The following is a 25,751-nucleotide window of genomic DNA, read 5'->3' on the forward strand; positions in this document are numbered from 1 at the left end:
TAATCGGGCTATTTATTTTTTGTTGTTGAGCTATATGAGTTCTACATGTATTTTAGATATTAACCCATCATTAGATATATGATTTACAAATATCTTCCCCCATTCAGTAGGTTGCCTTTTTGTTTTAATGATAATTTCCTTTGCTGTGCAGAAGCTTTTTAGTTTGATATAGTCCCATTTGTTTATTTTTGCTTTTATTTCTCTTACCTTTGGAGTCAGATCCAAAAAACATCACTAAGACTGAAGTCAATGAGATTAGCACCTATGTCTTCTTCCAGGAATTTTATGGTTTCAGATATTACATGCAAGTCTTTAAACTGTTTTGAGCTATTTTTTGTGTATTGTATAAGATAGTGGTTCAGTTTCATTCTTTTGTCTGTAGCTATCCAGTTTTCCCAGCACCATTTATTGAAGAGACTCTCCTTTTTCCATTGTATGTTCTGTGCTTCTTTGTCATAAATTAATTGTCCACATATGTGTGGATTTTTTTTTCTGGGCTCTTAATTATGTTCCGTTGATCTGTGTGTCTGCTTTTGGGCCAGTACCATTCTGTTTTGATTACTATATCTTTGTACTATAGTTTGAAATCAGAATCATGATATCTCTGGCTTTGTTGTTTTTCAAGATTGTTTTGGCTATTTGGGATCTTTTGTGGTTCCATACAAATTTTAGAATTATTTGTTCTAGTTCTGTGAAATATCCCATTGGAATTTTGATAGGGATTGCATTGAATCTGTAGATTGGTTTGGGCATTATGAACATTTTAACAATATTAACTCTTCTAATCCATGAACATGGAATGTTTTTTCACTTGTTTGTGTCTTCTTTAATTTCTTTCATCAGTCTTAGAATTTTCAGTTTATAGGCCTTTTACCTCTTTGGTTAAATTTACTCCTAGGTATTTTATTCTTTTTGATGCAATTGTAAACTGGATTTTTAAAAATTTCTCTTTCTGATATTTCAATACTATCATACAAGAAATGCCACAGATTTCTGTATATTGATTTTGTGTCCTGGAATGTTGCTGAATTCATTGATTAGTTCTAATTTTTTTGATGGAGTCTTTAGGGTTTTTGTTTGTTTGTTTGTTTTTGGTTTTTTATTTATTTATTGGCTGTGTTGAGTCTTCGTTGCTGTGCGAGGGCTTTCTCTAGTTCTGGCTGCTCTTCGTTGTGTTGTGTGGGCTTTGCAGCACAGTGGCTTCTCTTGTGGAGCACAGGCTGTAGGCACGTGGGCTTCAGTAGTTGCAGCATGTGAGCTCAGTAGTTGTGGTGCACAGGCTTAGTTGCTCCTCGGCATGTGGGATCTTCCCAGACGAGGGCTCAAACCCATGTCCCCTGCATTGGCAGGTGGATTCTCAACCACTGTGCCACTAGGGAAGTCCCGGGACTGTATCTTATACATTGCTTGGTTTGGTGGTTTTCTATTTCATCAGCCTTAACACTGGTTCTGTTCGGCTAAGGGCAGGTGTGTCATGGTGAAGGCCAGGAAGGACTCGTACCCCATGTCCCAGTCCAGCAATCCTGGGACCTGGCCATGGAGGCTGGCCCACAAGTCAAGGTGCTGGAATTTCAGGTCCACAGTTAGGGCTAGGAGGGAGAGCCGGCACAGGGTGGGAGAGTCCGGAGAGACTGAGCTAGGGGTTTTTATATATAGTATCATTGTCATTTACAAAGAGTGACAGCTTTACTTTTTTTTTTTAATTGGATGCCTTTTATTTCTTTTCCTTGACTAATTAATTACTGTGGCTAGAACTTTGAATACTTTTTTTGAATAAAAGTGGTGAGAGTGGGCACCCTTGTTTTATTTCTGATCTTAGAGGAAAAGCTTTCAGCCTTTCACTATTGACTATGGTGTCAGCTGTGAGTCTGTTATATATGGCCTTTATTATGTTGAAGTATGTTCCCTCTGTATCTACTTTATTGAGAGTTTTTTTCATAAATGATCTTGAGTTTTATCAAAAGCTTAATTGCATCTGTTGAAATAGTCCTATAATTTTTATCCTTCATTTTGTTAATGTGGTATCACATCGATTGATTTTTGGATGTTGAACTATGCTTGATCCCTGAAGTAAATCCCACTTGATTGTGGTGTATAATTCTGTTAATGTATTGTTGAATGCAGTTTGCTGATATGTCGTTGAGGATTTTTACCTCTATGTCCATCAGGGATATTGGCCTGTAGTTTTCTTTTTGAGGTTGTCCTTGTCTAGTTTTGGTATCAGGGTAATGCTGGCCTCACAAAAAGTGTTTGCAAGTATTCCCTCCTATTCATTTTTGTTTGTTTGTTTTTTTGAAGAGTTTGAGAAGGATAGGTATTAAGTCTTTTTTGAATATTTCAAATGGTTCACCAGTGAAGGCATCTGGTCTAGGCCTTTTGTTTGTTGCGAGGTTTTTGATTACTGATTCAGTCTCCTTACTAGTAATCAGTCTATTCAGCTTTTCTGTTTATTCATGATGGAATCTTGGTAGACTGTGTTTTTAGGAATTATCTGTTTCTTCTGGGTTGTCCAATTTGTTGGCATATTACTATTCATAGTATTCTCCTATGATTCTTTGTATTTTTGTGATATCAGTTGTAATTTCTCTTTCATTTCTGATTTTTTTTGAGCCCTCTCACTTTTTTTCTTGCTTTGTCTCAAGGCTTATCAATTTTATCTTGTTAAAGAACCAGCTCTTAGTTTCATTGATCTTTTGTATTGTCTTTTTAGTCTCTATTCCAATTGTTTCTGCACCGATCTTATTATTTTCTTCCTTCTACTAACTTTGGGCTTTGTTTTTCTTTTTTTAGTTCTTTAAAGTGTAAAGTTAGATTTCTCTTGTTTCTTGAGGTAGTCCTGTGTTGCTGTTGACTTCTCTCTTAGAACTACATTTGCTGCATCCCATAGATTTTAGCATATAATATTTCTGTTTTCACTTGTCTCTAGATATTTTTTTATTTCACTTTTGATTTCATCAGTGACCCACTGGTTGTTCAGTAGCATGTTGTTTAATTTCCACATTTTTGTGGGTTTTTTCCTTCAGTTTTCTTCCTGATATTGATTTCTATTTTCATAGCATTATGGCCAGAAAAGATGCTTAATATGATATCAGTCTTCTCAAATTTATTGAGACTTGATTTTTGGCCTAGCATGTGATTTATCCTGGAGAATGTTCCATATGCAATTGAGAAGAGTGTGTATTCTGCTGCTTTTGGATGAAATATTCTGTGTAAATCTATTAATTCCATCTAATCTAATGTGTCATTTGAGGCTGATGTTTTCTTATTGATTTTTCTGTCTGGATGATGTATCTATTGCTGTAAGTGGGGTGTTAGTGTCCCCTACTATTATTGTGTTGCAATTAATTTTCTCTTTAAGTTCATTAATATTTGTTCCATATATTTTGGTACTCCTATGTTGGGTGCATACATATTTATAAATGTTGTTTCTGTAGTCTAGGGGTTATCACGTTTGCCTCACACATATTTATAAATGTTATATCTTTTTGCTGGATTAACCCCCTTATTGTTATGTAGTGCCTCTCTTTGTTTTTTATTAGTCTTTGTTTTAGAGTCCATTTTGTCTCACTTGAGTATAGCTATACCAGCTTTCTTTTCATTTCCATTTGCATGGAATGCATTTTTCCATCCTTTTACATTCAGTCTGTTTGTGTCCTTACTTGCAAAGTGAGTTTTTTGTAGGTAACATATAGATCGGTCTTGTTTTTTATTTTTGTTTTTGTTTTTTAATCCATTCAGCCACTCTCTTTCTTTTGATTGGAGAATTTAGTCCATTTATATTTAAAATAATTATTGATAGTTATGTACTTATTGCCATTCTGTTATTTATTTTCTAGCTATTTTTATAGTTTCTCTGTTTCTTTTTCTCTCTTCCCTTATAGTTTGATGATTTTCTTTAGTGCTTTGTTTAGATTCCTTTCTCATTTTCTTTTGTGTATTTACTATAAGTTTTTTCTTTGTAGTTATCATGAGGTTCACAAGTATCACTTTATGTATATAACAGTCTATTTTAAGTTGATAGCAACTTAAATTTGAGCACATTCCACAATTCTACATTGTTTTTACTATTACCCACTACATTTTATGTTTTTGATGTCACATTTTACACCTTTGTATTTTATGTTCCCTTAGCAAATTATTGAATTTTTAGCTAATTTTACTTCCCTTGTCTTTTAAGCATCATGGTAGCTTCATAAGTGATTGATCTGCTACCTTTTTATTTACCTTTTCCCATGAGATTTTTACTTTCATATGTTTTCTCCTTATTAGTTAGTGCCTTTTTTTTTTTTTCCCCCAACTTTGGGAATTTCCTGTAACATTTCTTGTAAGTCCACTTTAGTGGTGATCAACTCCTGTAGCTTTTGCTTATTTGGAAAATTCTTTATCTCTCCTTTGATTCTGAATGATAACCTTGCTGGGTAGAGAATTATTGGTTGGAAAATTTTTCCTTTCAACAATTTGAATATGTCATGCCACTCACTTACAGCCTATAAAGTTTCTTCTGAGAAATCTGCTGAAAGCCTTATGAGGTTTTCTTTGTATATAATAACTTGTTTTTCTTTTATTGCTGTTAAGATTCTCTCTTAGTCCTTACTTTTACTGTTTTAATTATAATGTGTCTTGGTGTGGTTCTCTTTGGTTTCATCTTAGTTGGAACTCTCTGGGCTTCCTAGACCTGTATGTCTGTTTCCTTCCCCAGATTAAGGAAGTTTTCAGCTATTATTTTTTCAAGTAATTTTTCTGACCCTTTCTCTTCTCTTTGTCTTCTGGGCCTTCCATAATGTGAATGTTATTACACTTGATGTTGTCTCAGAGGCCCCTTAAGATATATTCACTTTTTAAGATTCTTGTTTCATTTTACTGCTTTCTCTAGGTGATTTCCATGCTTTTCTTCCAGCTCATTGATTCATTCTTCTGCTTCATCCAGTCTACTGTGTATTTTTCAGTTGAGCTATAACTGCTGTTTGGTGCTTTTTTATACTTTTCATCTTTCTGTTGAAGATATCACTGTGTTCATTCATGACTCTCCTGAGTTTGGTGAGTATCTTTATGACCATTACTTTAAACTCTTTATCAGGTTGGTTGCTTATCTCCGTTTCATTAAGGTCATTTTCTGGGCATTTGTCTTATTTTTTGGTTCAGAATATGTTCCTTTGTATCCTCGTTTTGCCTGACATTCTGTGTTTGTCTATATGTGGTAGGTGAAAGAGCTGTCTCTCTCAGTCTTAAAGGAGTGTTCTTGTATAAGATATGATCCATGGGGCCTGGAAGCACAGTATTCCCTGGCCACCAGAGCCAGTTGCTTAAGGCTTGTCCCTAATGTGGGCTACACATGTCCTCCAGCTGTGGTGGGACCTCAGCTGCTTTGTGGGGCAGATGGGGAGTGATGTACTTGCCTGGCCTGGTTTGATGTTGGAAATCTGTTTTGAATCTTTATGTCATACTGTGGTATATGAAGATGTTATTGCTTTTCTCTAAATGTCTAGACAGAACTTAAAAAATATTTTTAGAAGTAGTGAACATTTTAACTTGAGAACATATTAGATTCATCAGAAATATTATTTTTGAAATATTGGAAGATACAGTACAAAGAACCATTTACAGTGATATATTGTTTGTGAGAAAGGGGACAATAATACCTAAAAAGATAGGGTTGTTGTGAGGATTTACTGAAGTGATTTATATGATGCTTTTAAAAAAACCTATTTATTTATTTATTTATTTATTTATTTATTTATTTATTTATTTATATTTATTGGCTGTGTTGGGTCTTTGTTGCTTCGTGGGGGCTATCTGTAGTTACACAGAGCAGGGACTACTCTTCATTATGGTGTGCGGGCTTCCCAATGCAGTGGCCTCTCCTGTTGTGGAGCATGGGCTCCAGGTGTGCAGGCCTCAGCAGTTTTGGCATGTGGGCTCAGTAGTTGTGACCCTTGCGCTCTAGAACTCAGGCTCAGTAGTTGTGTCACATGGGCCCAGCTGCTCCACGGCATGTGGGATCCTCCCAGACCAGGGTTCAAACCTGTGTCCCCTGCACTGGCAGATGGACTCCCAACCACTGTGCCACCTGGGAAGCCCTATATGATGCTTTCGTCATAGTGCTTGGCACATATAATACTAGCAGTATATAATAGTTATTATTATGGCATTCTGACTGTGTGGTTTTTTTTGGAATAAAGGTGAAATATATCTTGATATAATTTTTGATGATGTATATTTGCATGAAGTGATGAATACCATTTACTTTAAACAAAAAAATCTGCTGAAATAAAGCAGTATTTGATAAGAAATAGCTTGAAGAAGCAGGGCCTATGATTTGTTCTTTGTTTCTAGGTTACTTCAGAGCTTCTGCATTCTTAGAACACTTCATGGGTACCATATTTCTGTCACATCTCATATTCTACTTTATCTCTCTTAATTTGTTGACATACTGTTAGTGAGCAGATGGTCACTCTGTTATCCACACAACTATTAATAGAGTGTGGATCAAATAAATGTTTGTTGAACAAATGATCCATGTCAGGTTTAACTTTTAAGATTTTGGTGTCTTTTTTGAAATATGTAATTAACAGGATGGAGGTGCTAATTTAAATACAAATGTCATGTATTTAATTAAAGCCTTCCAAGATATCTTTTTGATTATGGTACTTCACTAATTTTGAGGTAACAAATTGTATTTGTTTTCTAGAGCTACCTTACCAGAATACCATAGGTTGCATGGCTTCAACAACAGAAATTTATTTTCTCACAGTTCTGGAGGGGAAACTCTCAAGATCAAATTGGCAGCAGGATTGGTTTATCCTCAGGCGTCTCTTCTTGGCTTGCAAATGGCCACCTTCTTGCTACATCCTCGCATGGCTTTTTCTCTCCTTGCATGCCCCTGGTGTGTCTTCCTCTTTTTATAAGGATGTCAGTCCTATTCTACTAGGGTCCCACCCTTAAGACTTTTTTTAACTTCGATTACCTCCTTAAAGGCCCTATTTTCAAATGCAGTCACTTTGGGGTTAAGGCTTCAACATATAAATTTTGCGGGAGACACAATTCAGTCCATAACAAGGTGATTGTAAAAAACACAAGATTTGTATTTAGAAAGTGTAAGTTCTGTCAACTTTTGTGCTATTGGAGGAAGTCCTGTAATTTCTCTAAGCATCTCTTTTCCCACCTATAAAATAGTGACAATAATTAATTAGTGTCAAATCACTTATGTAAAATTGTGGTTATTATGATATTTGATCAAAATTTCAAATTGTTTATTGGAGAACTTTCTATTGACAGGAAGGTAACAAGATGAGAGTTATTTCTCAGTAACTTATAGTGAAATAAAAGATGCTGTTAGGACTTTAGAGTTTAAATTAGAGGTTGCATATTGGCAGCACATGCGCCAGAAACAGCTCACAGAATGGTTGTTGGCTTGTGCAGTACTTAAAAGTTATAAAATTAGTTTCCAACTTTTGAAAGTTAGTTGAATTCACATAAAAAAATATTTACAACCTAGTCTCTTTCTAAGTATGGTAGTAATATACTAGCCTTAAGCTGCAAGGTTGCTACAAAGGATATGGGTTTTCTACTAAGCCACAATCCCTGTTGGGTCTGCACATTGGATATTGCCATTTATTATCATATTTGTGCAGTTGTTGAGGGAAATACATTATTACTTTTACCGAGTGTGTATTTAAAAAATGGCAAAATGGAAGATACACTGACAGGACCACATGTTTGGAAAAAAAAAATGATGTGAATATAGTCCATTGTAAAAATGAGTAGTAGCCCTAGTAGTCTTAGATATTTCATATACAAAGTATATCTGTTAAGCAAATACAGTTTAACATGCTGACCTGCTTTGCTGATTCCCTGTACCCACTGACCCCTGTCAGCTTTGAGTGTTCCATTTCTATTCTTGATGAAAGCTGGTACATTAAGGATAAATGTAGTCAAGTGAAAAATAGGTATCTATATTTATAATCAAATGGCAATAAAGACAATTGACAAAGTTGAATGAAAACATTATGACATGCTTAGACATTCTGTTTTGCTTTTCTTATTCCTAGTTTTTGATCCTTTAGATCTATCCATTGGTAAAAATTTATTATGGCTCACATTGATTTAAGATCTTTACAATTTTTTCATTTTCTTATAGTGTAAAGTTCTTGTTTTGAAATTATTTGCCTTAATTATAAAGGTCTACATGCCTTTTCAGGTCTTCTAGAATTTCTCCTTTATGTACTCATTGCTTATTAAGCTATCACCTTCACTATGTGATAAGTTGCTAGTAATTCCATCTAGGGAATGTACTTTCCCCCTGCTGCTTGTCTAAAATACCAGATTCTACTTTTCCCTGAGGACTAGCTCAATCTCATTTCTTCTATAACATCCCCTTTTTACTTATTTATAAAAATTTTTAATTACAGTATAATTGACATATAACATTATATTAGTTTCAGGTGTACAATGTAATGATTTGCTATTTCTATGTATTGCAAAATGATCACCACAATAAGTCTAGTTAATCTATCACCATAAGTAGTTACAGTTTTTTGGGGGGGATGAGAACTCTTAAGATCTACTCTCTTAACTTTCAAATATGTAATACATTTTTATTAACTATAGTTGCCATGCTGTACATTACATGTGTTTTGTAACTGAAAATCTGTACCTTTTGACCCTTTCCTCCATCTTGCCCATCCCCCAACTCCCATGTCTAGAGTAATACCCTCTTTTAAAAACACTTTTTAAAAAGAATTTTAAATCTTTAGAAGACTTATCAGAGTGGTCAAATGAACATACATATACCCCTCACTTAAATACTCTACTTTTTAAAGTTGGAGCTATTTCTCTCAAAAAATTAATTTTGAAAGAGTCAGTTTTATTCCTTGCCCTCCCCCAATGCCCCAGCTAAAGCTGAGTCATTTGAAAGAAAGTGGCATATTTCATCCATCATATTTGAACTCTTAATACAACAGCTTGTAGTTTTCTGAGAATGGCATTCTTCCATATAACCACAATACACTGGTCACACTCAGGAATTTTAATTTTGATATAATACTACCACTTAGTATATAACTTCTATACACATTTCCCAAGTTGTCCGAATAATGTCCTTTACAGCAGTTTTTTTCTTTCATCTTTTTCCTGCAGCCACATCTAGAGAAGTATCACACATTGCTTTTAATTTTTATGTCTATTTATTCTCCTTTAATATATCTCTATTTAGGTACATCTAATGCATCCTCTTGATTAGATTCAGGTTAATTATTTTTGGCGGGAGTATTACAAAAGTAATATTATGTTCTTTTCAGTGCATCATATCAGGAGGTACACAGTTGGTTAAGGTGGTATCTACCAGATTTCTCCACTGTAAAGCTGCCTTTTCTCCTTTGTAATTAATAAATGATCTATGGAGTGATCACTTTTAGATCATGCAGCTATCCTGTTGCCTGTTTTTCACCTGTTAGTTTTAGAATTCATTTATGATTCTTTCCTGAATCATGTGTTACTATGGTGATTATAAAACAGTGGTTTTTCTATCTTTATCATTTCATTCGCATTGATTAGTTGACATTCTTCTATAAAGAGCTTTCCTCTTCTCCCTTTCCTTTTTTTGTGTGTCAGTGTTGGCACATATGATCTTTTTTATATACAACCAGTTATAGTCCATTCTTGTCTTGTATTTTGATTCTCCAATTTTTCCAAATTTGGCTAGTGGGAGTCTCATCCATTGTCTTCATCAATTTTTGAGCACTTCGTTTTTTTCTGGCTCAAGATGTTCTTGGCTCACTCCAGGTTTTGTCCCAGTCCCAGTATTAGCTATCTTGTCTGAGTTCTTGTTTCTTTTACTGGAGAATGATATTTAGCAACTGAGATGTGGGCATTAGGTATGCTCCTTTTGTGGACAGAGTTAAGAAATATATATGCTATATTGACATAGACATTTTCATAAATTGTGAGTTAAACCTGATGCTTCTAATTTAAACCTGATATCATTGCTTTTCCTCTTCTGTTCCATATTTGTGTCTTTCAGAATTCTGGTTCCCAGAGTATTAATATATTTACCCATTTGCCTAATCATATAACACAAAATAGTTGCAGAATTTCTGTGCATGTACCACTAAAAGCAATAAACTTATTAAGATTTTTTTTAAGAATTTTTATTGAGATACAGTTAACAGACAATAAACAGCATATATTTAGAGTGTACAATTTGGTATCCCAATCTTCCAATTCATCCCCCCCAACCCTCCCCGCTTTCCCCACTTGATGTCCATGTGTTTGTTCTCTACATCTGTGTCTCTATTTCTGCCTTGCATTTCCTCTTTCATACTTGTTAGCATTTGCCTTATGTATTGAGGTGCTCCTATACTGGGTGCATATATATTTATAATTGTTATCTCCTCTTCTTGGATGGGTCCCTTGATCTTTATGTAATGTCCTTTCTTGTCTCTTGTAACATTTTTTATTTTAAAGTCTATTTTATCTGATGTGACTATTGCTACTCCAGCTTTCTTTTGATTTTCATATGCATGGGATATCTTTTTCCATCCCCTCACTTTCCGTCTGTATGTGTCCCTAGGTCTGAAGTGGGTCTCTTGTAGACAGCATGTATATGGGTCTTGTTTTTGTATCCATCCAGCCAGTCTGTGTCTTTTGGTTGGTGCATTTAGTCCATTTACATTCAAGGTAATTATTGATATGTATGTTCCTATTACCATTTTCTTAATTGTTTTGTTTTTGTTTTTGTAGGTCCTTTTCTTCTCTTATGTTTCCCGCTTAGAGAAGTTCCTTTAGCATTTGTTGTAGGGCTGGTTTGGTGGTGCTGAATTCTCTTAGCTGTTGCTTGTCTGTAAAGCTTTTGATTTCTCCATTGAATCTGAATGAGATCCTTGCTGGGTAGAGTATTCTAGGTTGTAGGTTCTTCCCTTTCATCATTTGAAATATATGATGCCACTCCCTTCTGGCTTGCAGAGTTACTGCTGAGAGATCAGCTGTTAACCTATGGGAGTTCCCTTGTATGTTATTTGTCATTTTTCCCTTGTTGCTTTTAATAACATTTCTCTGTCTTTAATTTTTGTCAAATTGACTAATATATGTCTTGACGTGTTTCTCCTTGGGTTTATCCTGCCTGGGACTCTCTGCGCTTCCTGCACTTGGGTAGCTATTTCCTTTCCCATGTTAGGGACGTTTTCAACTATAATCTCTTCCAATATTTTCTCGGGTCCTTTCTCTCTCTCGTCTCCTTCTGGGACCCCTATAATGCGAATGTTGGTGTGTTTAACATTGTCCCAGAGGTCTCTCAAGCTGTCTTCAGTTCTTTTCATTCTTTTTTCTGTATTCTTTTCCACATCAGTGATTTTCACCATTCTGTCTTCCAGGTCACTTATTCGCCCTTCTGCCTCAGTTAATCTGCTGTTGGTTCCTTTTAGTGTATTTTTCATTTCAGTTATTGTGTTGCATATCTCTGTTTGCTCTTTAATTCTTCTAGGTCTTTGGTAAACTCTTTGATCTTTGCATCCAGTCTTTTTTCAAAGTCCTGGATCATCTTCACCATCATTATTCTGAATTCTTTTTCTGTAAGGGTGCCTATCTCCTCTTCATTTAGCTGTTTTTCTGGGGCTTTATCCTGTCCCTTCATCTGGTACAAAGTCCTCTGCTTTTTCATTTTCTCTATCTTTCTGTGGCTGTGGTTTTCAGTTCCACAAGACAAAATATTGCTGATACTGCTTGATACTGCTGTCTGACCTCTTGTGGAGGAAGCTATCTCCTTATTAAGATTTCTTTGCAGTTCTTCTCATCTTGCAATACAGTGGGGCTATATATTTCAGAGAATTTTGTTCAGATATTTCTTGGCTATTTTATTTTCTCGTGTGTGATTGTTACCAAATTTATATATTCTTAGGTTCATTTGTTTCTTTTTGTGTTATTTTTGGGGTTCCCCATCCTTATTAATTTAAATTTTTTGACTATATAAAATATGAACATGGTTCAAAAGGCAGAATTATGTAAGAAGATATGTTCAGGGAAATCCCATTCTCCTCTTTATCTCTTCCACCCTGATCCTACCCACCCTTTGCAAGTAATTAATGTTTTGAGTTTGTGTGTGTTCGTGGTGTGTGTACATACCCTTTCTCATACCTTACACAACAGTAATAGCATAATACATATATATTTTTTGTACTTTTTTTTCACTTGAAAATATATCCTGAAAATAGTAATTTTCAAATCAGCTTATAGAAATCATTCTCATTCTGTTTTTACTGCTAAATTTTACTTCATTATTTGAATGAACCATATATCATAGTCTATTTAGCCAGTCTCCTATATTCAGGCATTTAATGATTTCCAATCTTTTCCTGTAAAAGTGTAGTGTTTCTGCTACACAACTATTTGAATTAGCTTAACAAAGTAATGACAAAATCAAGTACTGGCAGGATGCCGAACAACTTAAACATTGCTGTGAAAATGCAAAATTTTACAGTCAGTTTGGTAACTACCCTGACCCAGTGGTCTCACATCTAGGAATTTACCCATTTAGTTCATATAATAATCTCTACCTGAATGTTTATTGCAAATTTATTCATACATTGCTAGAAAGTGGAAGCAACCCAAGTGTCCTTCAGTGAGTAAAGGGATAAATGGACTGTGGTATGTCCATAATTGGAGTATCATTCTGAAATAAAAAGAAGTGAACTATAGGTACATGAAACAACACAAATGAATCTCAAATGCATTATGCTAAATGAAAAAAGCAAGATTCAAAGCCTACATATTGTATGAGTCTACTTCTATGACATTCTTGAAAAGGCAAAACTCTCGGGACATAAAATGGATCAGTGTCTGTCAAGGGCTGAGCATTAGGGAACAATTTGACTATGAAGGGGCATGAGGGACATTTTTGGGGTGGTGGAAACTTTTTTTAAATTCTAGATTGTGATAGTTATTATAGGACTATATATATATATATATATTTTTAAAAGAACATACAGAGTTGTTCACTGGAAAGGATGAATTTTACTGAATGTAAAACACCTTAAAACTTAATAAAAGTTTCATAATAAACCCCAAAACCTGGGAATTGTTTTCAATATAGTTGAAGATGTTTCTTCAGGGTCAGTTTCTAGATTGTTGAATCAAGGGATAAATGCATGTATATTTTTGTTAGATAATGCCAAATTCTGCTTCATAGAGGTTGTACCATTTTCTGTATCTCCCTCCCCAGTACCAGCAATGTATGAGGTGCCTATTTTCTTAGAGCTTCCTTAAAAGACCATTTTGTTAAGTTTTTTGAATTTTTGCCAGTTGCATTTAGTTTGCATTCCTATTACTATGGGTGAAATGTAGTATCTGATAAGTTTGAGGGCTATTTGTGTATTTTTTTCCCCAATAAACTATCTGTTCATGTTTTTTGCCCATTTTTTCTAATGATTTTTTTCGCTTCAATTTTTATGATTTCCTTATATATTAGAGAGATTAGTTCTTTACCTATAATAAGATTTTCTTCTACCTACTTTTGATCACCTTAACTTTTCCTTCTCTTAGAACTTTCATATTTAATACCATATTCGTGCTAAATTTCCTTTTTGCCTAATAGTTTAGAGTTTCTTAGCATATAGTAGACCATTGTTAAATAAAGACCAGTTGAATTTTTACTTCCTAAGTGTTCAGGTTCAAGCAGAGAATTCTTGAGGGACCCTCATTTGATTGTGGCCGCCAGGTTTTTTGCAATGCCTCAGTAAGGAGAAATGCTGATATTTTTTCCTGATTTTCTTTTGTTTAGTACAAACACTTGGGTAAATTAAGTGGTAATCTACTTAGGGATTACTCAGAAAGAACAATAATTTGTGAGAAGCTCAGTAGAAAAATACTGTACTTTATAGTGTGGAGTTCTGGTTAGGGTACTTTTATGTGTTCAAAAGCTTAGAAAAATTTTTATACCTTTGCCAGTTCTCGTCACTTAGAATCCTATGCCTTCAAGTTTGTTGGTGTATCTGTGGCATCTGGTCCAGCTCTATTAAAGCTTATGTCCAAATGAATTCTACCCTTCTGTTCTCTGAAATTTAGGAGTCAAGTAGTTCAGAAAAGCACACCGGTAAAAAATGTTTGCCAGGTATTTCCTGGCTTCCAAACATAATATGAGCAGTCAAAATTGATCCTCTGAATTCAAAGGCAATGCCCCGTTAGCTAATCATTTGTTGTTTTCTCCCTTGAGAAAAGTGCCTGGTACATTTTAATGACTTGAGATCCGACTAATTTTCAGAAATAGGCACAAAGTGCCTACATTCATTTACAAATACCAAGAAACCAAAATAACAAAATACTGTTTTGTGTTAAGTGGTAATCAAAAGTATTTTCAAGATGGGGAGTGACTCAAATAATTAGTGAGAAACATATCTAAATTCCCTGCAAACTTCTATCATACTCCTTTGGTAGATCACCTGCTTTGAAAGGGTTTGTAAGAGAAAAATAAATGGGGTGTGTGTGTGTGTTTGTCTATCTCCTGGGATGCCTGTGTGAACAACAGAACTAGAGCACACTAATGCATTTCGTTTTCATGTACTTTTTTTTTTTTATAAATTTATTTATTTATTTTATCTATTTATTGGCTGCGTTGGGTCTTCATTGCTGCACATGGGCTTTCTCTAGTTGCTGCGAGCGGGAGCTACTCTTCATTGTGGTGCACAGGCTGCTCATTGTAGTGGCTTCTCTTGTTGTGGAGCATGGGCCCTAGGTGCGTGGGCTTCAATAGTTGTGGCACATGGGCTCAATAGTTGTGGCTCATGGGCTCCAGAGCACAGGCTCAATAGTTGTGGCACACAGGCTTAGTTGCTCTGTGGCATGTGGAATCTTCCCAGAGAAGGGCTCAAACCCCTGTGTCCTGCATTGGCAGGCGGATTCTTAACCACTGCACCACCTAGGAAGTCCCTCATGTACTGTCTTTATCAGCAGCCTAGGTAAATCTCTCTTAGTACATTTGCTACTCTTCTTGAGTAGAAGGAGACAAGCGATCTTTTCTTGTACTCTTTTCCCGTTTTCTAATGATGTGCTTACCCTGTAGAAAAGCAGTAAATTTACCAGCTTGTTACCTGCAGATGCTCTTTCCCTCTGTGTCCCTTCAGTAGTGAGCCTTTAAATGTAGTGGAAAGAACTACTAACTTCTAACTCCTAACTCCTTTTTTTTGGGGGGGCGGGTGGCTAGGGATATGTTATAAAAATATTAAATGAATATAACTGTTAAAACTTGAGTGTCATTATTTAAAAATCAAAATCTCCTTTTTTTTTTTTAAAGAAAAAAGTGAAAACATTTTCCTTATTTATGAGACGAACTTACCCACTAACCTTTCCATTTTCAGAAATTTCCTTTGACTTGAAATAAGATGTATTAGAAAAGAAGAAAAACATATCATAAAAATCAGATCCTGATGTTTTGCAAGAATTTTCATAATCAGAAATACTCATATTTCTTTTCTTCTTGACATCTAATATTCCTATTTCTCCTCTGAATCTTTATATCTTCTCTAATGTATATTGTGTACAGAGGTTCATAAGACTGTTTTTTCAAGGTGCTTTTCACTAATCCTACTTATAAATTTACTTTTCTTGCTTTGCAACATCCTCTGTCTCCAGACTCTTTTTTTCATATATATAGTGGCATCATGTGATAGCTGGTGTGTTGATGGGTATAATGTTATTTAACAACAAATAGTCTATAGACAATAATTAGGAAATATTGCTTTGACTAAAGCTGTTAATATTTATCATAGGAATATAAGATTGAAACAGACAGATTAGCCATATATATTGGTATCTAATGGTACACAATCTCTAGTGGGTATGTGAATGTATAATTGTCAAATGTAGTTGTTGCCTCCGTGACAACTGCCTGTGGTTGTTGTTAAATTCTTTTGACAGCTTATTGTTATCTGTTATTTAAAAATATATCAAAGTTCTCTTAATTTATATATTATAATGTGCTCTCAGGCATAGATTTCTTAGTTGCATGACCTAAAATTTTGCCTACTATTTGCTCCTCCCTGAAAATAAAGAGGTTTGAGCTGGCAGGAGGCCCTCCATTCAGAAACTATATAGGGAATTAGGCAGCTGCTGTCCTTGGTGATGAAATTATTTCATGTGAATTCTTAAGGAAAATAACTAGTTAAAAAAGTGGGATAATTTTAAGTATATTGTTTGTGGCTACTGTTGGTATGAAGATAGATCTATTTTAACTAGAAAAATACAGACTCCAGTATCTCAGTGTCTTGAGTTCCTGACTGCCATGCAGAGGAAATGTTTAACTATTTTAATCATGTTTCTGTATCTCAGAAAGAAAGCCCTTATGAGAGGAAATGACAATGTCCTACCACAAAGTTATCTCTTATCAGTTATAGTCTCAGTCGATAATGATTTGTCAAACTTGGACATGTGTAAAATGCAAGGGCTGTGTTATTTACTTTGGAAAGGAAAAATTAGATGAAGCTGATAAAGACGGAGTCATGGCTTTTGTTAGGAGACAGAAACCATTAGAGGCAGTCATTGTTAGCTTAGGAAAGTGTCCTTGGACCCCTCCCTCTGCTCCAGCTGAAACCTAAACCTGCTTGAATCATTCTTTGCAACTTGAGGGGAGGGAGGGGTAACAGAGGAGAAGAATGAAGACAGCTCTGACAGAGATTTAGCATTTTAAATACGGAGCAAAATGTGGACCTTGAAACAGACTATTTATGTGAGTCAGGAAACATTGCCTTTTGTTCTGGCTCTTCCCCACTCCCATTTATTTAGGTTTTTGAAAGTTCATTTCTTATCCTTCCAAATGTGTAGCATTCCTTCACGTACAGTGTATGTTGCTCTCCTCCTTTCACCTTTCTGTAGATGTGATTCTTTTTCATTAGTGGAAGCAGAGAAAACACATCTAGCTCAAAGCAACATGAGTCAGTGCATGCTTTACATACCTTTCTTCTCACAGCACTCTTCTGGGGTCCTCACAGTGTTCCTAGTGTTCTTCACAGAAGGAGCATGGAGGAAAAGTGATTTCTAAATAGTAGGCTGTTTGGAGGGTGGAAGTGAAGTTTGTGAACTGAAGCCCATTCTGCTCCTTCTTGTCTAGATTTCTTTGTACCACTTTCAAAGCAGGAAAGCATGTGCTTAGGAGGACTTAACTGGTTTATGATTTCAGAGGCTAAGAAATAGTAGAGCCAGTACTTCCAGGTTGGAGTACTTTAAACAGTTTGAAGCTGAATATAATGGTGTCAAGACAGCCTCACAGAGAGTAGATTTGATAAATATTTGGTGGAGATGACAGGAAAGGCCTATTTTTTAGTTGGCCCAGATAAACCAATCTTCTCAGCCCATTAGTAAAGGGACCCATTAGGTTATTTGTCACAGATTTGTGAGGAAACTGTCCCCTAATGTGGGTGTTCATTCTGTAAGGATGGGTCTGACTTGTGAAAGGGCCAATGCTCTGTCTGAGTAATGGCTAGAAAAAATTTCCTTTTGAATGAAACCATGGCTCTGAGTTCAAAGCAAAACAAAACAATAAACTGCATGAAGAAGAATATATAAACAAAGTTGTGATTAAATTTGTTATTTAAAATTAGGTAAAATTTTCTTAAACTTTTTTAAAGTATATATTTAAAAAAATAACTTTATAATCTTTAATTCTAAATAAAAGGAAAAAATTTCATTTTCTGTACAGATCAAAAAATTTTTTCATGCATTTCTTTCTTACCTTTTTTCACGTGCACATGTAATTTTTAAGTAATTTAAATACTATTGTAAATATAATTTTATGGAAATTTTCTGTGTATCTTCTTTTGAGATTATTTTTCACTTAGCTGAAGTTTTCACTAGTAGGCTCTGGTTTTCTGGAAAAATAAAATAAATATCCTTGAAATCTTCACTTCAAAATCAAAGAGGAGTTATTGTAAAGGTGCCTTAATGTTGTGTTCATTTCAAATAAGAATGCCTGAAATGATCACCTGTTACCTCTTTTTGTGTTAAGATGAAAATGAGTGTCCATTTGTACTCTTAAAGTTAGGATTTTTACATGCTTTTTAGTCGTACTTTTCTTTACCTACATGGTGCCCATCTGTCCATAAAATGTTTTTCTCAACAATTTGGTAATGGTCACTAACTTGTTTTTTTTTCTGTTTTCTTTTCTTTTTTCTTGGCTATACCACGTGGCATATGGAATCTTAGTTCCCTGACCAGGGATTGAACCCATACCCCCTCCACTGGAAGTGTGGATTCTTAACCATTGGACTGCCAGGGAAGCCCAATGCTCACTGACTTTTCTAAATGCTTTTTTTTTTTTTTTCTTCTTTTTTTAAAGTAAAACTATGCTTTGGCCATGGTGTAGGATCTTGAGTACCTTATCAGTCTTTGGATTCACAAAAAAGTTTGTTTTGAGTGTTTATTGAGTACATACTGTGTAGAGTGAGGTTCCCAGACGTAGAGATTTAATCTCTGCTCTCATGGATGCAAAGCAAATTAACAGAATAGTCAATAAGTTTGAACAAATATATAGAGAGATGTGATGGTTTTGGAGGGAAAAGAAAGTAGCTATTGTACTGTTGAATTGCAGAATGAGTAGGTTTCATTAGGAACAGCATCTTGATGAAGAATCTGTGTCCTATAAGAAAATATGAGGCTTTCTTGATGATGTAAAGAAAACTGACCTTGTAATCATGAATCAGCTCAACCCAATTTAGATGTGCCCGCTTCTTATATTCTGATGAATCATACAGTTACTAGTGTTAAAGTAAAAACTTCAGCTAGGTCTTTATTTTGACTACTGTATTTCTTTATGTAATTTTGTCTTTTTTGTTTTGTTTTGTTTAATATTTGCTTTCAGTGTTCCCTTTTATTCTCGTTAAATTTCTATAGGTCAACTGATGATTTCTTTTTTCAGATGAGGAAATTGAGGTCAAAGTAAATTGTGACTTGTCACAATTGTAACGAATCAATTTTAGCACTGTGATTATACTGCAGTTCTTACCTGATTTTTTTTGTTTTACTTTCTCTTTTGATGTCTAGGATTAATCTGCTTGCATTGTTCACATTACAATTTGTTGATATTACTCTAGGTTTGATTTTCCATTGATTATCTTCTTTAAAAAATATCATCTCCCCTCTCTTCCTGGAGTATTTCTATATTTTGATTGCATGCTGACTTAAATACTCACTGATTCTTATGCCCTTCAGAAGTTGCCTGGCAGGCCATTCAGGTGGCAAGCTTTGTTTTGACCACTGAAACTTGGTTTTTTATGTAGAGTACCATGTATCTAAGAAGACAAAGTCAAGTTAGCAAAGTCATATTTCCACCTTCTTCTTTTCCTTCTTTTTCTTATAGCCTCCAAATGTATCTCTAAAAGCAGATGCAGGACCAGTGACACCTGTTACTCTTCTCTGCTATCCATTCTTCTGTTCTGTGTCCCACCTTGGTGATATCCTTATTGTTTATTAATCCCATGGCTGAAATGCTAAAACTAGGTTTCTGGAAGCATATTTTGTTTTGTTTTGTTTTTGACACTTGAGTACTAAAAATGAGTGCAGTTGCTCTTAATAACCTTGTTTGAATATTTTGTGACAATCTTGGTTGTTTTGCAGGTACCTGGGGCCCAAGATTTGGTTGATTTCTCTCCTGTTTATCGGTGTCTACACATATATTCTGTCCTGGTGAGTCTTTATCTGGTTCTGCCTAATAAAAATCTATATTGAATTCAGAACTCTGCTTTCTCATATTTGATAGTTTTTCTGTTTATTATTAAGAGTAAGGAATAAGAAACTATTATTTAAGGAGTATCAATTATTAAAAAATAATCCTTTCTTTTCTTCTTGAATCTTGTATTTATGCTTTCCATGTGATATGCTGTAGCTAGTAACATTAATTTCTGTCAGTCATCAATAGATTGTTAGATTATACCTAGAAATAGTGACACACAAATTCAGATTTCTGTTCTTAATAATGTAGTTATTTATATAACAATAGCCTACCTTTATATATTAAAATTTACATTTGTAAAAACTGTTTATTTTTTTATTCCTGATGATAATTGTTCTTTTGTCATATAACATATGGAAAGAGGAACCTCTCTGGGGAAAAATATTATGGTTATTAATGGTATTCTAAGAAAGGCACTTTCTCTTTCTTGGTAGTACACCTACATGCAGACACACAGATACATATAGTCAATAAAAAAATTAAAGTATGAAGCTAAAGTATCATCAAAGACAAATTGATGAGAGAAGTCCATTATTGATATGTTGTATAGCAAAGTTCAGTGAAACTTCTATCATGTTTCTTTTAGTGCATTTGAATGTCTTTTTGCCCAGTGTGTTATCCATTTTCTTTCCTCATATATTTACCATAGTGTCACTTAGTCATTACTCCAGGTGGTTTGGGTGGATTTTATGGCCTGAAGTATTTTTGGTGATCTCCAGTAGTTTGAGAAAAGAACTGATAACTTCTTCTCTCCTCTCCTCTCCTTCCTTCTCCCACTTCTCCTTGCTCTCTGCTTCCCTCTTCCCCTCTCCCTCTTTTCTCACTCTCTATTCCTTCTCTCTATTTATCATCCTTGTTATATAAAAATGAAGCAAGATATAAATAAAATTGTATCAAGGCGTGTAAAATAAGTCAACAATTTCTTTTCAAAATCATGTACAGAGAATTAAGTAAATTATACATATCTTAGTTTGTGACACACTCTTTTCGTCATTTTGTATGAGACCCCCTGTAGTATTTTATTTTATCATGTTTTTTCCATTTATCCCCTGTTCATAAGCCTACTTGTCTCTCATCCCCAAGTATAGTAACTCTAATGTGTTTCATATATGATCATGGTTGTGTTTGTGTCCTTGAAAAATATATAGTGACTTTGTATTTGTTTTTAACTTATTCAGATAAGCATACTTTGTTTTGTTTTTGTTATTGTCTTATGGACCTAGTTCTATTTCTTGTATCTTTTGTTTAGCTCTATTTTTAATATCTGTCCTCATTATAGTCTGTATATCTAGTTCATTGCCTCCCACTTATACATGGTAGTTAATTGCTGGTTTGTATTTGCTGTATTTTAATTACTTTAGTGATCAACACAAATTGCCTATAATATTCTGCTGTAACACATAGTACCCTCTTATGGACTTGTGTGTAAGTTTCTGTGGTTTCTATACCTAGGCATGAAATTCTTGGGTTATAAGGTGTATGTATCAATATAGCATTTAATTTCACCAATTTCTAATTTTTGCTAACCTGGTGGATATTGATATCATTTTAATTTGCATTTCCCTGATTAATGGTAACATTATGCTTCTCTCTATAGACTTAATAATCATTTAAGATTTTTCTTCTCTGAACTGCCTACTTTTAGTCTTAATTCAGTTTTTTGGTGGATTTCTTGTTTTTGTCATTTTTGTTAGCTGGAAAGAGACATTTCAGGAATTCTTCCGAAATTGTGAATAATAACAGTTTGGGATACTGCAGATATCTTTTTTCCAGTTTTCCACAGGATTCTAAACTATGTCTGTGTTATCTTTTATGAAATAGAAATCTTTGGTTTTAATGTAACCAAGTCAATCAGTATTAACCTTATAATCTATACTTTTTGATTCTTGTCTTTAAAAAATCTCTCTCTCTTCCAAGATCGTAGAGTATTCCGTTTCCATTACCTTAAACATTTTATCTTTCTTATTTTTGATTTTGATCCATCTTATTTTCACTGTTGTATGTATATAGTATGAGGTGGGGGTCCAACTTAATTTTTTTCTATGTGATGAATTCAGTTTTACTAATCCCATCTATTACAAAATCTGTACATCACTCAGTAATTCCTGTAGTACCTGGAATACGCTATTCATATTTACGTCAATCTGTTTCTCAGCTCTATACTTTGTTATATTTGGTTTTGTAATATATCTGCATGTATAGTAAAAGAAGTACCTTCTCATTTTTCCTCTTTTAAATTGCTTTCACTATTTATAGACCTTTATTTTTCCATATATATTTTACAGTCAGTTTGAGTTTATGTGAAAAAAAATCTTAGAGTTTTTGTTTGAATCAATTTTATAGATAAGTTTTGGGAAAAAGTGACCACTTTATAATGCTAAGTTATCCCATTTGTGGAAGGATAAGATCTACTTTAAAGTTATTTAATTAAGCTTTTTTTCTATGTTAATAGTCTTGGGCATTTTTTGTTAAGTTAATAGCAAAATACTTACAGTTTTTGTTGCTATTTTCTACTTTATTTTCTAATATTATTGCTGATATTGAATAACTATTGATTTTTGTAAGTTAACTTACATCTGGCGACCTGCTCAACTCTTTTGTTAGTTATTATAGTTTTTTTGGTTTATGATAGATTTTCTGTGCAGTTGATTATAATATATGCTGATATTGACATAGTTTCTTTTCTTCCTAGCCGTATATCTCTCTGTTCTTATTGTGTGGTTGTATTAACCAGGATCATCATTACTTTGTTGTTTAGTAAAGTGAGAATGGACATCCTTCTCTGATTTCTAATTTCAAAGAGAAAGTATCTAAAGTTTCGCCATTAACTTAATGTTTGCAGTAGGAGTTTGGTAAATATTCTTTATCTAGTTATTCCTAGACTTCTTATAATTTTTTATAAAAACATAAATGAGTATTGAACTTTACTGAATTTGTTTTCCAAATATATTGATATAATGCTACGGTTATAGCATTATCCTTTAATTCATGAAGGTAATGGATTTCATTGATAGATATTTCTGATATTAAACAATCCTTGCATTCTTTAAATAAATCCAACTCGATGAGGATGTATTACTGCCTTTTTTTTTTTTTAACACCCTGCAGAATTTAACTCCTTTTTATTTATTTATTTTATTTTTAATCTTTATTGTATTTCTGTGTATGGCCATAAGAAACACAGGCCTAGTTTTCTTTCCCTTTCTTCTTCTAATTTTATTTATTTGTGTATTTATGTATTTATTGATTTATTTGCATTGTCCTTATGTAGTTTGTAAGTCAGTGTTATTTTAACCTAATTAGAATTGTTGAACATCCTTCCCTTTTTTCTGTTTTATAAAATGATTTATATAAGATAGGAGTTATCTATTTATTGAAAGTTGAGTAGAAATCACATATGCAGTAATTCACATTTTTCCTTTGCCACATACTTCCTCCTCCTTTCTCCCTTCTTATCTTGTTTCTGTGCTCCATGATTTTGTTTAGTCTCTTCAGTAGTGATTAAAAAACCATATTCACTCATAGCTAGTTCCAAGGTTTATTATAAGCCTCATAATTGCAAAATCAAGTGAATATTTCCTCTCAAATAATGTAAAATCTATGAAATAGGTAGTTTGTTTAATGTTGTATCCTCAGTACTAATAACAGACCATGGTGTAGGTACTCAGTTTGAATGAATGTACAAATAAATGGTACATAAAGATGGATAAATAAGTCAAGGACTTAATGCTTTTACAAAACTATAATCTATCAGAAAAGAAGTTACAACCTTTGAATGACTATCATATGACAGCACTATATCTCATCACTGTGTATATGCTAGTTTTTTAAGCTTTATTAAGATTTAATGATATAGACAATGTAACAAATTTTTCTCAAGTGAGGACTCTAATAGTGATTCATAAGAGTACTGAGGTAATTTATTTGCACACTAGTGGTATTAAGCAAGTCACTCAAACCTTAGCTTTCTCATATATGAAATGCGATAATAATTACCTGCTTAGTGCAGTTATAGATATTGTATGAATAGTGCTTTGTTGTGCTCAGTCTCTGGCACATAGTTAAGAAATGGAAGTTAATATGGCAAAAATTATGTGTCTCTGATGCTGGTCATTAGACATGTTATTGGATTTTTCAGAGTATATGACAAAGTGTAATCATGTTGATAGAGGTTGTAGTTTCTGCCATCAGCATGCAAAATTTATCAATTATTTAGAATTCACACATTCTTAAATATGCAATGCTTGTATAATCTTAAATTGTGAGGAAAAACAAGGGGACCTTAAACTGCCCATTTCAAAGTAAATTCTATACACTGGTATTCAATAATATTGAAACATTTAGTATTCATAAATTTTAAAGTGTTGTTTATATGGCAGAAACAGGCCTCTTCACTCATTCTTTTTTTTTTTTTTTTCTTCACTCATTTGTAATGTTCCTTATGAGTTTTGAAAAGGTACAACTCTCAGCTTTGGTGGTAAGAACTCAGCTCTATTTTTTCTGGAATACATTTTTATTTTTTAGACTTTGCTGTTCCAGATCTATAGGGACCTTAAATAAGAACTCAAATATCTCATTTGCTAAAGCAAAGGCCACAGCATATATAACTTCTAGAGCTGACCTTTTTCACAGCTTTTTTGGAGGCAGTAGTAATTTATCACTTTTCTGTGTTTGTTTCCCCATTCTCAAATCACTAATTTGTATTACTGTGTGATGAAAGACAGCTCCTCATAATACTAATGACAGAGATATTTATTCAAGTATTTGTAACATAAGTATTTTCTTATTTCCTGTTGTAGTTAATATTAACATTAGACTTTAAGAAAAGATTTAGGGATAGAGAAATGAGAACTGAGGAGAAAGTGAACCTTCTTTCTTTTATTCCTTTCCATTCCTATACTTTTCACTACTTCTTCACTCTTCATTCTCTCATCAACACAGTATATTTATCATCTGTTCATACCACTATCCTGAATCTGTATCTTACTGGACTTTTCAGCTGCTTTTGACTTTGTTGACAGTTACCACTTAAAACTCTTAATCCCCTCCTTTTTTCTCAGGAACATATCCAGATCTCCAAATCTTGCACATGTCACCTTGTAAATGCAATTTGACTTCATCCTTCCGTATCCTAAAATGGTTGCCCTAGTGCAGATTCTCATCAGGGTTATTGAAAACAGTCTCCTAACTGTTCCCCCTACCTTATATCATAATCCCCTCACTAACTTCTCACTGTAGTGTTAATAATCATCTGTCATACAAATCTGACCAATGTTTTCTGCTTAAAATGCTCTAGTTGGTCATCTGTGGAGTAAAATATAGATGTATAGAAGAAGATATAGCATATGGAAGTGTAGCAGGTTTCCATATCTGGTCTGCCATATTTCCTGCTGCTTATTACCACCTTGCTTTAATGGTACTGAAATGCTTCCACTTCTTTGAATGCACCATGCTATTTCATGCATCTCATCCTTTCCTCATGCTAGTCCTTCTGCCTGAATTACTATTCCCATTTCTATTTTACTGATTCATATTTATTTCCTACTTATGTCCTCTACCAGATTTTCCTGATATTTCAAATTGAGCTCAGACCCTCTTCCTCTTTTCACTATTATAGGACTCAGTACCTATTTTCATTAGTGCTTACTGTATTATATCATTGTGTTCTAAATAGGCATTCTTTTTCCTCAATAGACTATAAGCTTTTTTAGGGCAAATACCATATTTTATTCATTTTTTTTAGCCCTAACACTTAGCACTTAGTATTAGTAGTATAGAATACTAAATAAATGTTTGTTTTTTACTTTGAAAGATAACTACCCTCCTTTTGACCTGTAAATAAATCCAGTATTTTAGTCTCAGTGAGTGTTATACAATATCAGAGCTGGGACTTATACAAGGGAAAACAGTTCTATTGGTGTCCAACGGAAGGATCATAACAGAAGTAACAAAAAGTTCTAATATTTGTCATTTACAATAGTGTTTATCTGAACTTTTGGCCTGGAGGATAACAAGGCACACTTTGAATAAACATGGCAATATTTAT

At 33.9% G+C, this 25,751-nt stretch overlaps 1 protein-coding gene across 13 annotated transcripts in view; it reads left to right on the forward strand.

Moving 5' to 3' along the window:
- The window catches only part of EXOC6B (exocyst complex component 6B), a 648,544-nt gene that overhangs the window by 258,153 nt on the left and 364,640 nt on the right, over positions 1 to 25,751 (forward strand). For all 13 annotated transcript variants that reach the window (XR_009054872.1, XR_009054873.1, XM_057743615.1 and 10 more), the window contains one exon: positions 19,591 to 19,659. Coding sequence is in view for 11 of the 13 variants with exons in the window: in XM_057743615.1 (XP_057599598.1) it covers positions 19,591 to 19,659 (69 nt within the window). In the remaining 2 variants the exon portion in view is untranslated. The remainder of the gene's footprint in view (positions 1 to 19,590; positions 19,660 to 25,751) is intronic.

The sequence above is a fragment of the Hippopotamus amphibius genome, chromosome 7 (genome assembly GCF_030028045.1).
Source record: "Hippopotamus amphibius kiboko isolate mHipAmp2 chromosome 7, mHipAmp2.hap2, whole genome shotgun sequence".
Lineage (NCBI taxonomy): Eukaryota > Metazoa > Chordata > Mammalia > Artiodactyla > Hippopotamidae > Hippopotamus > Hippopotamus amphibius.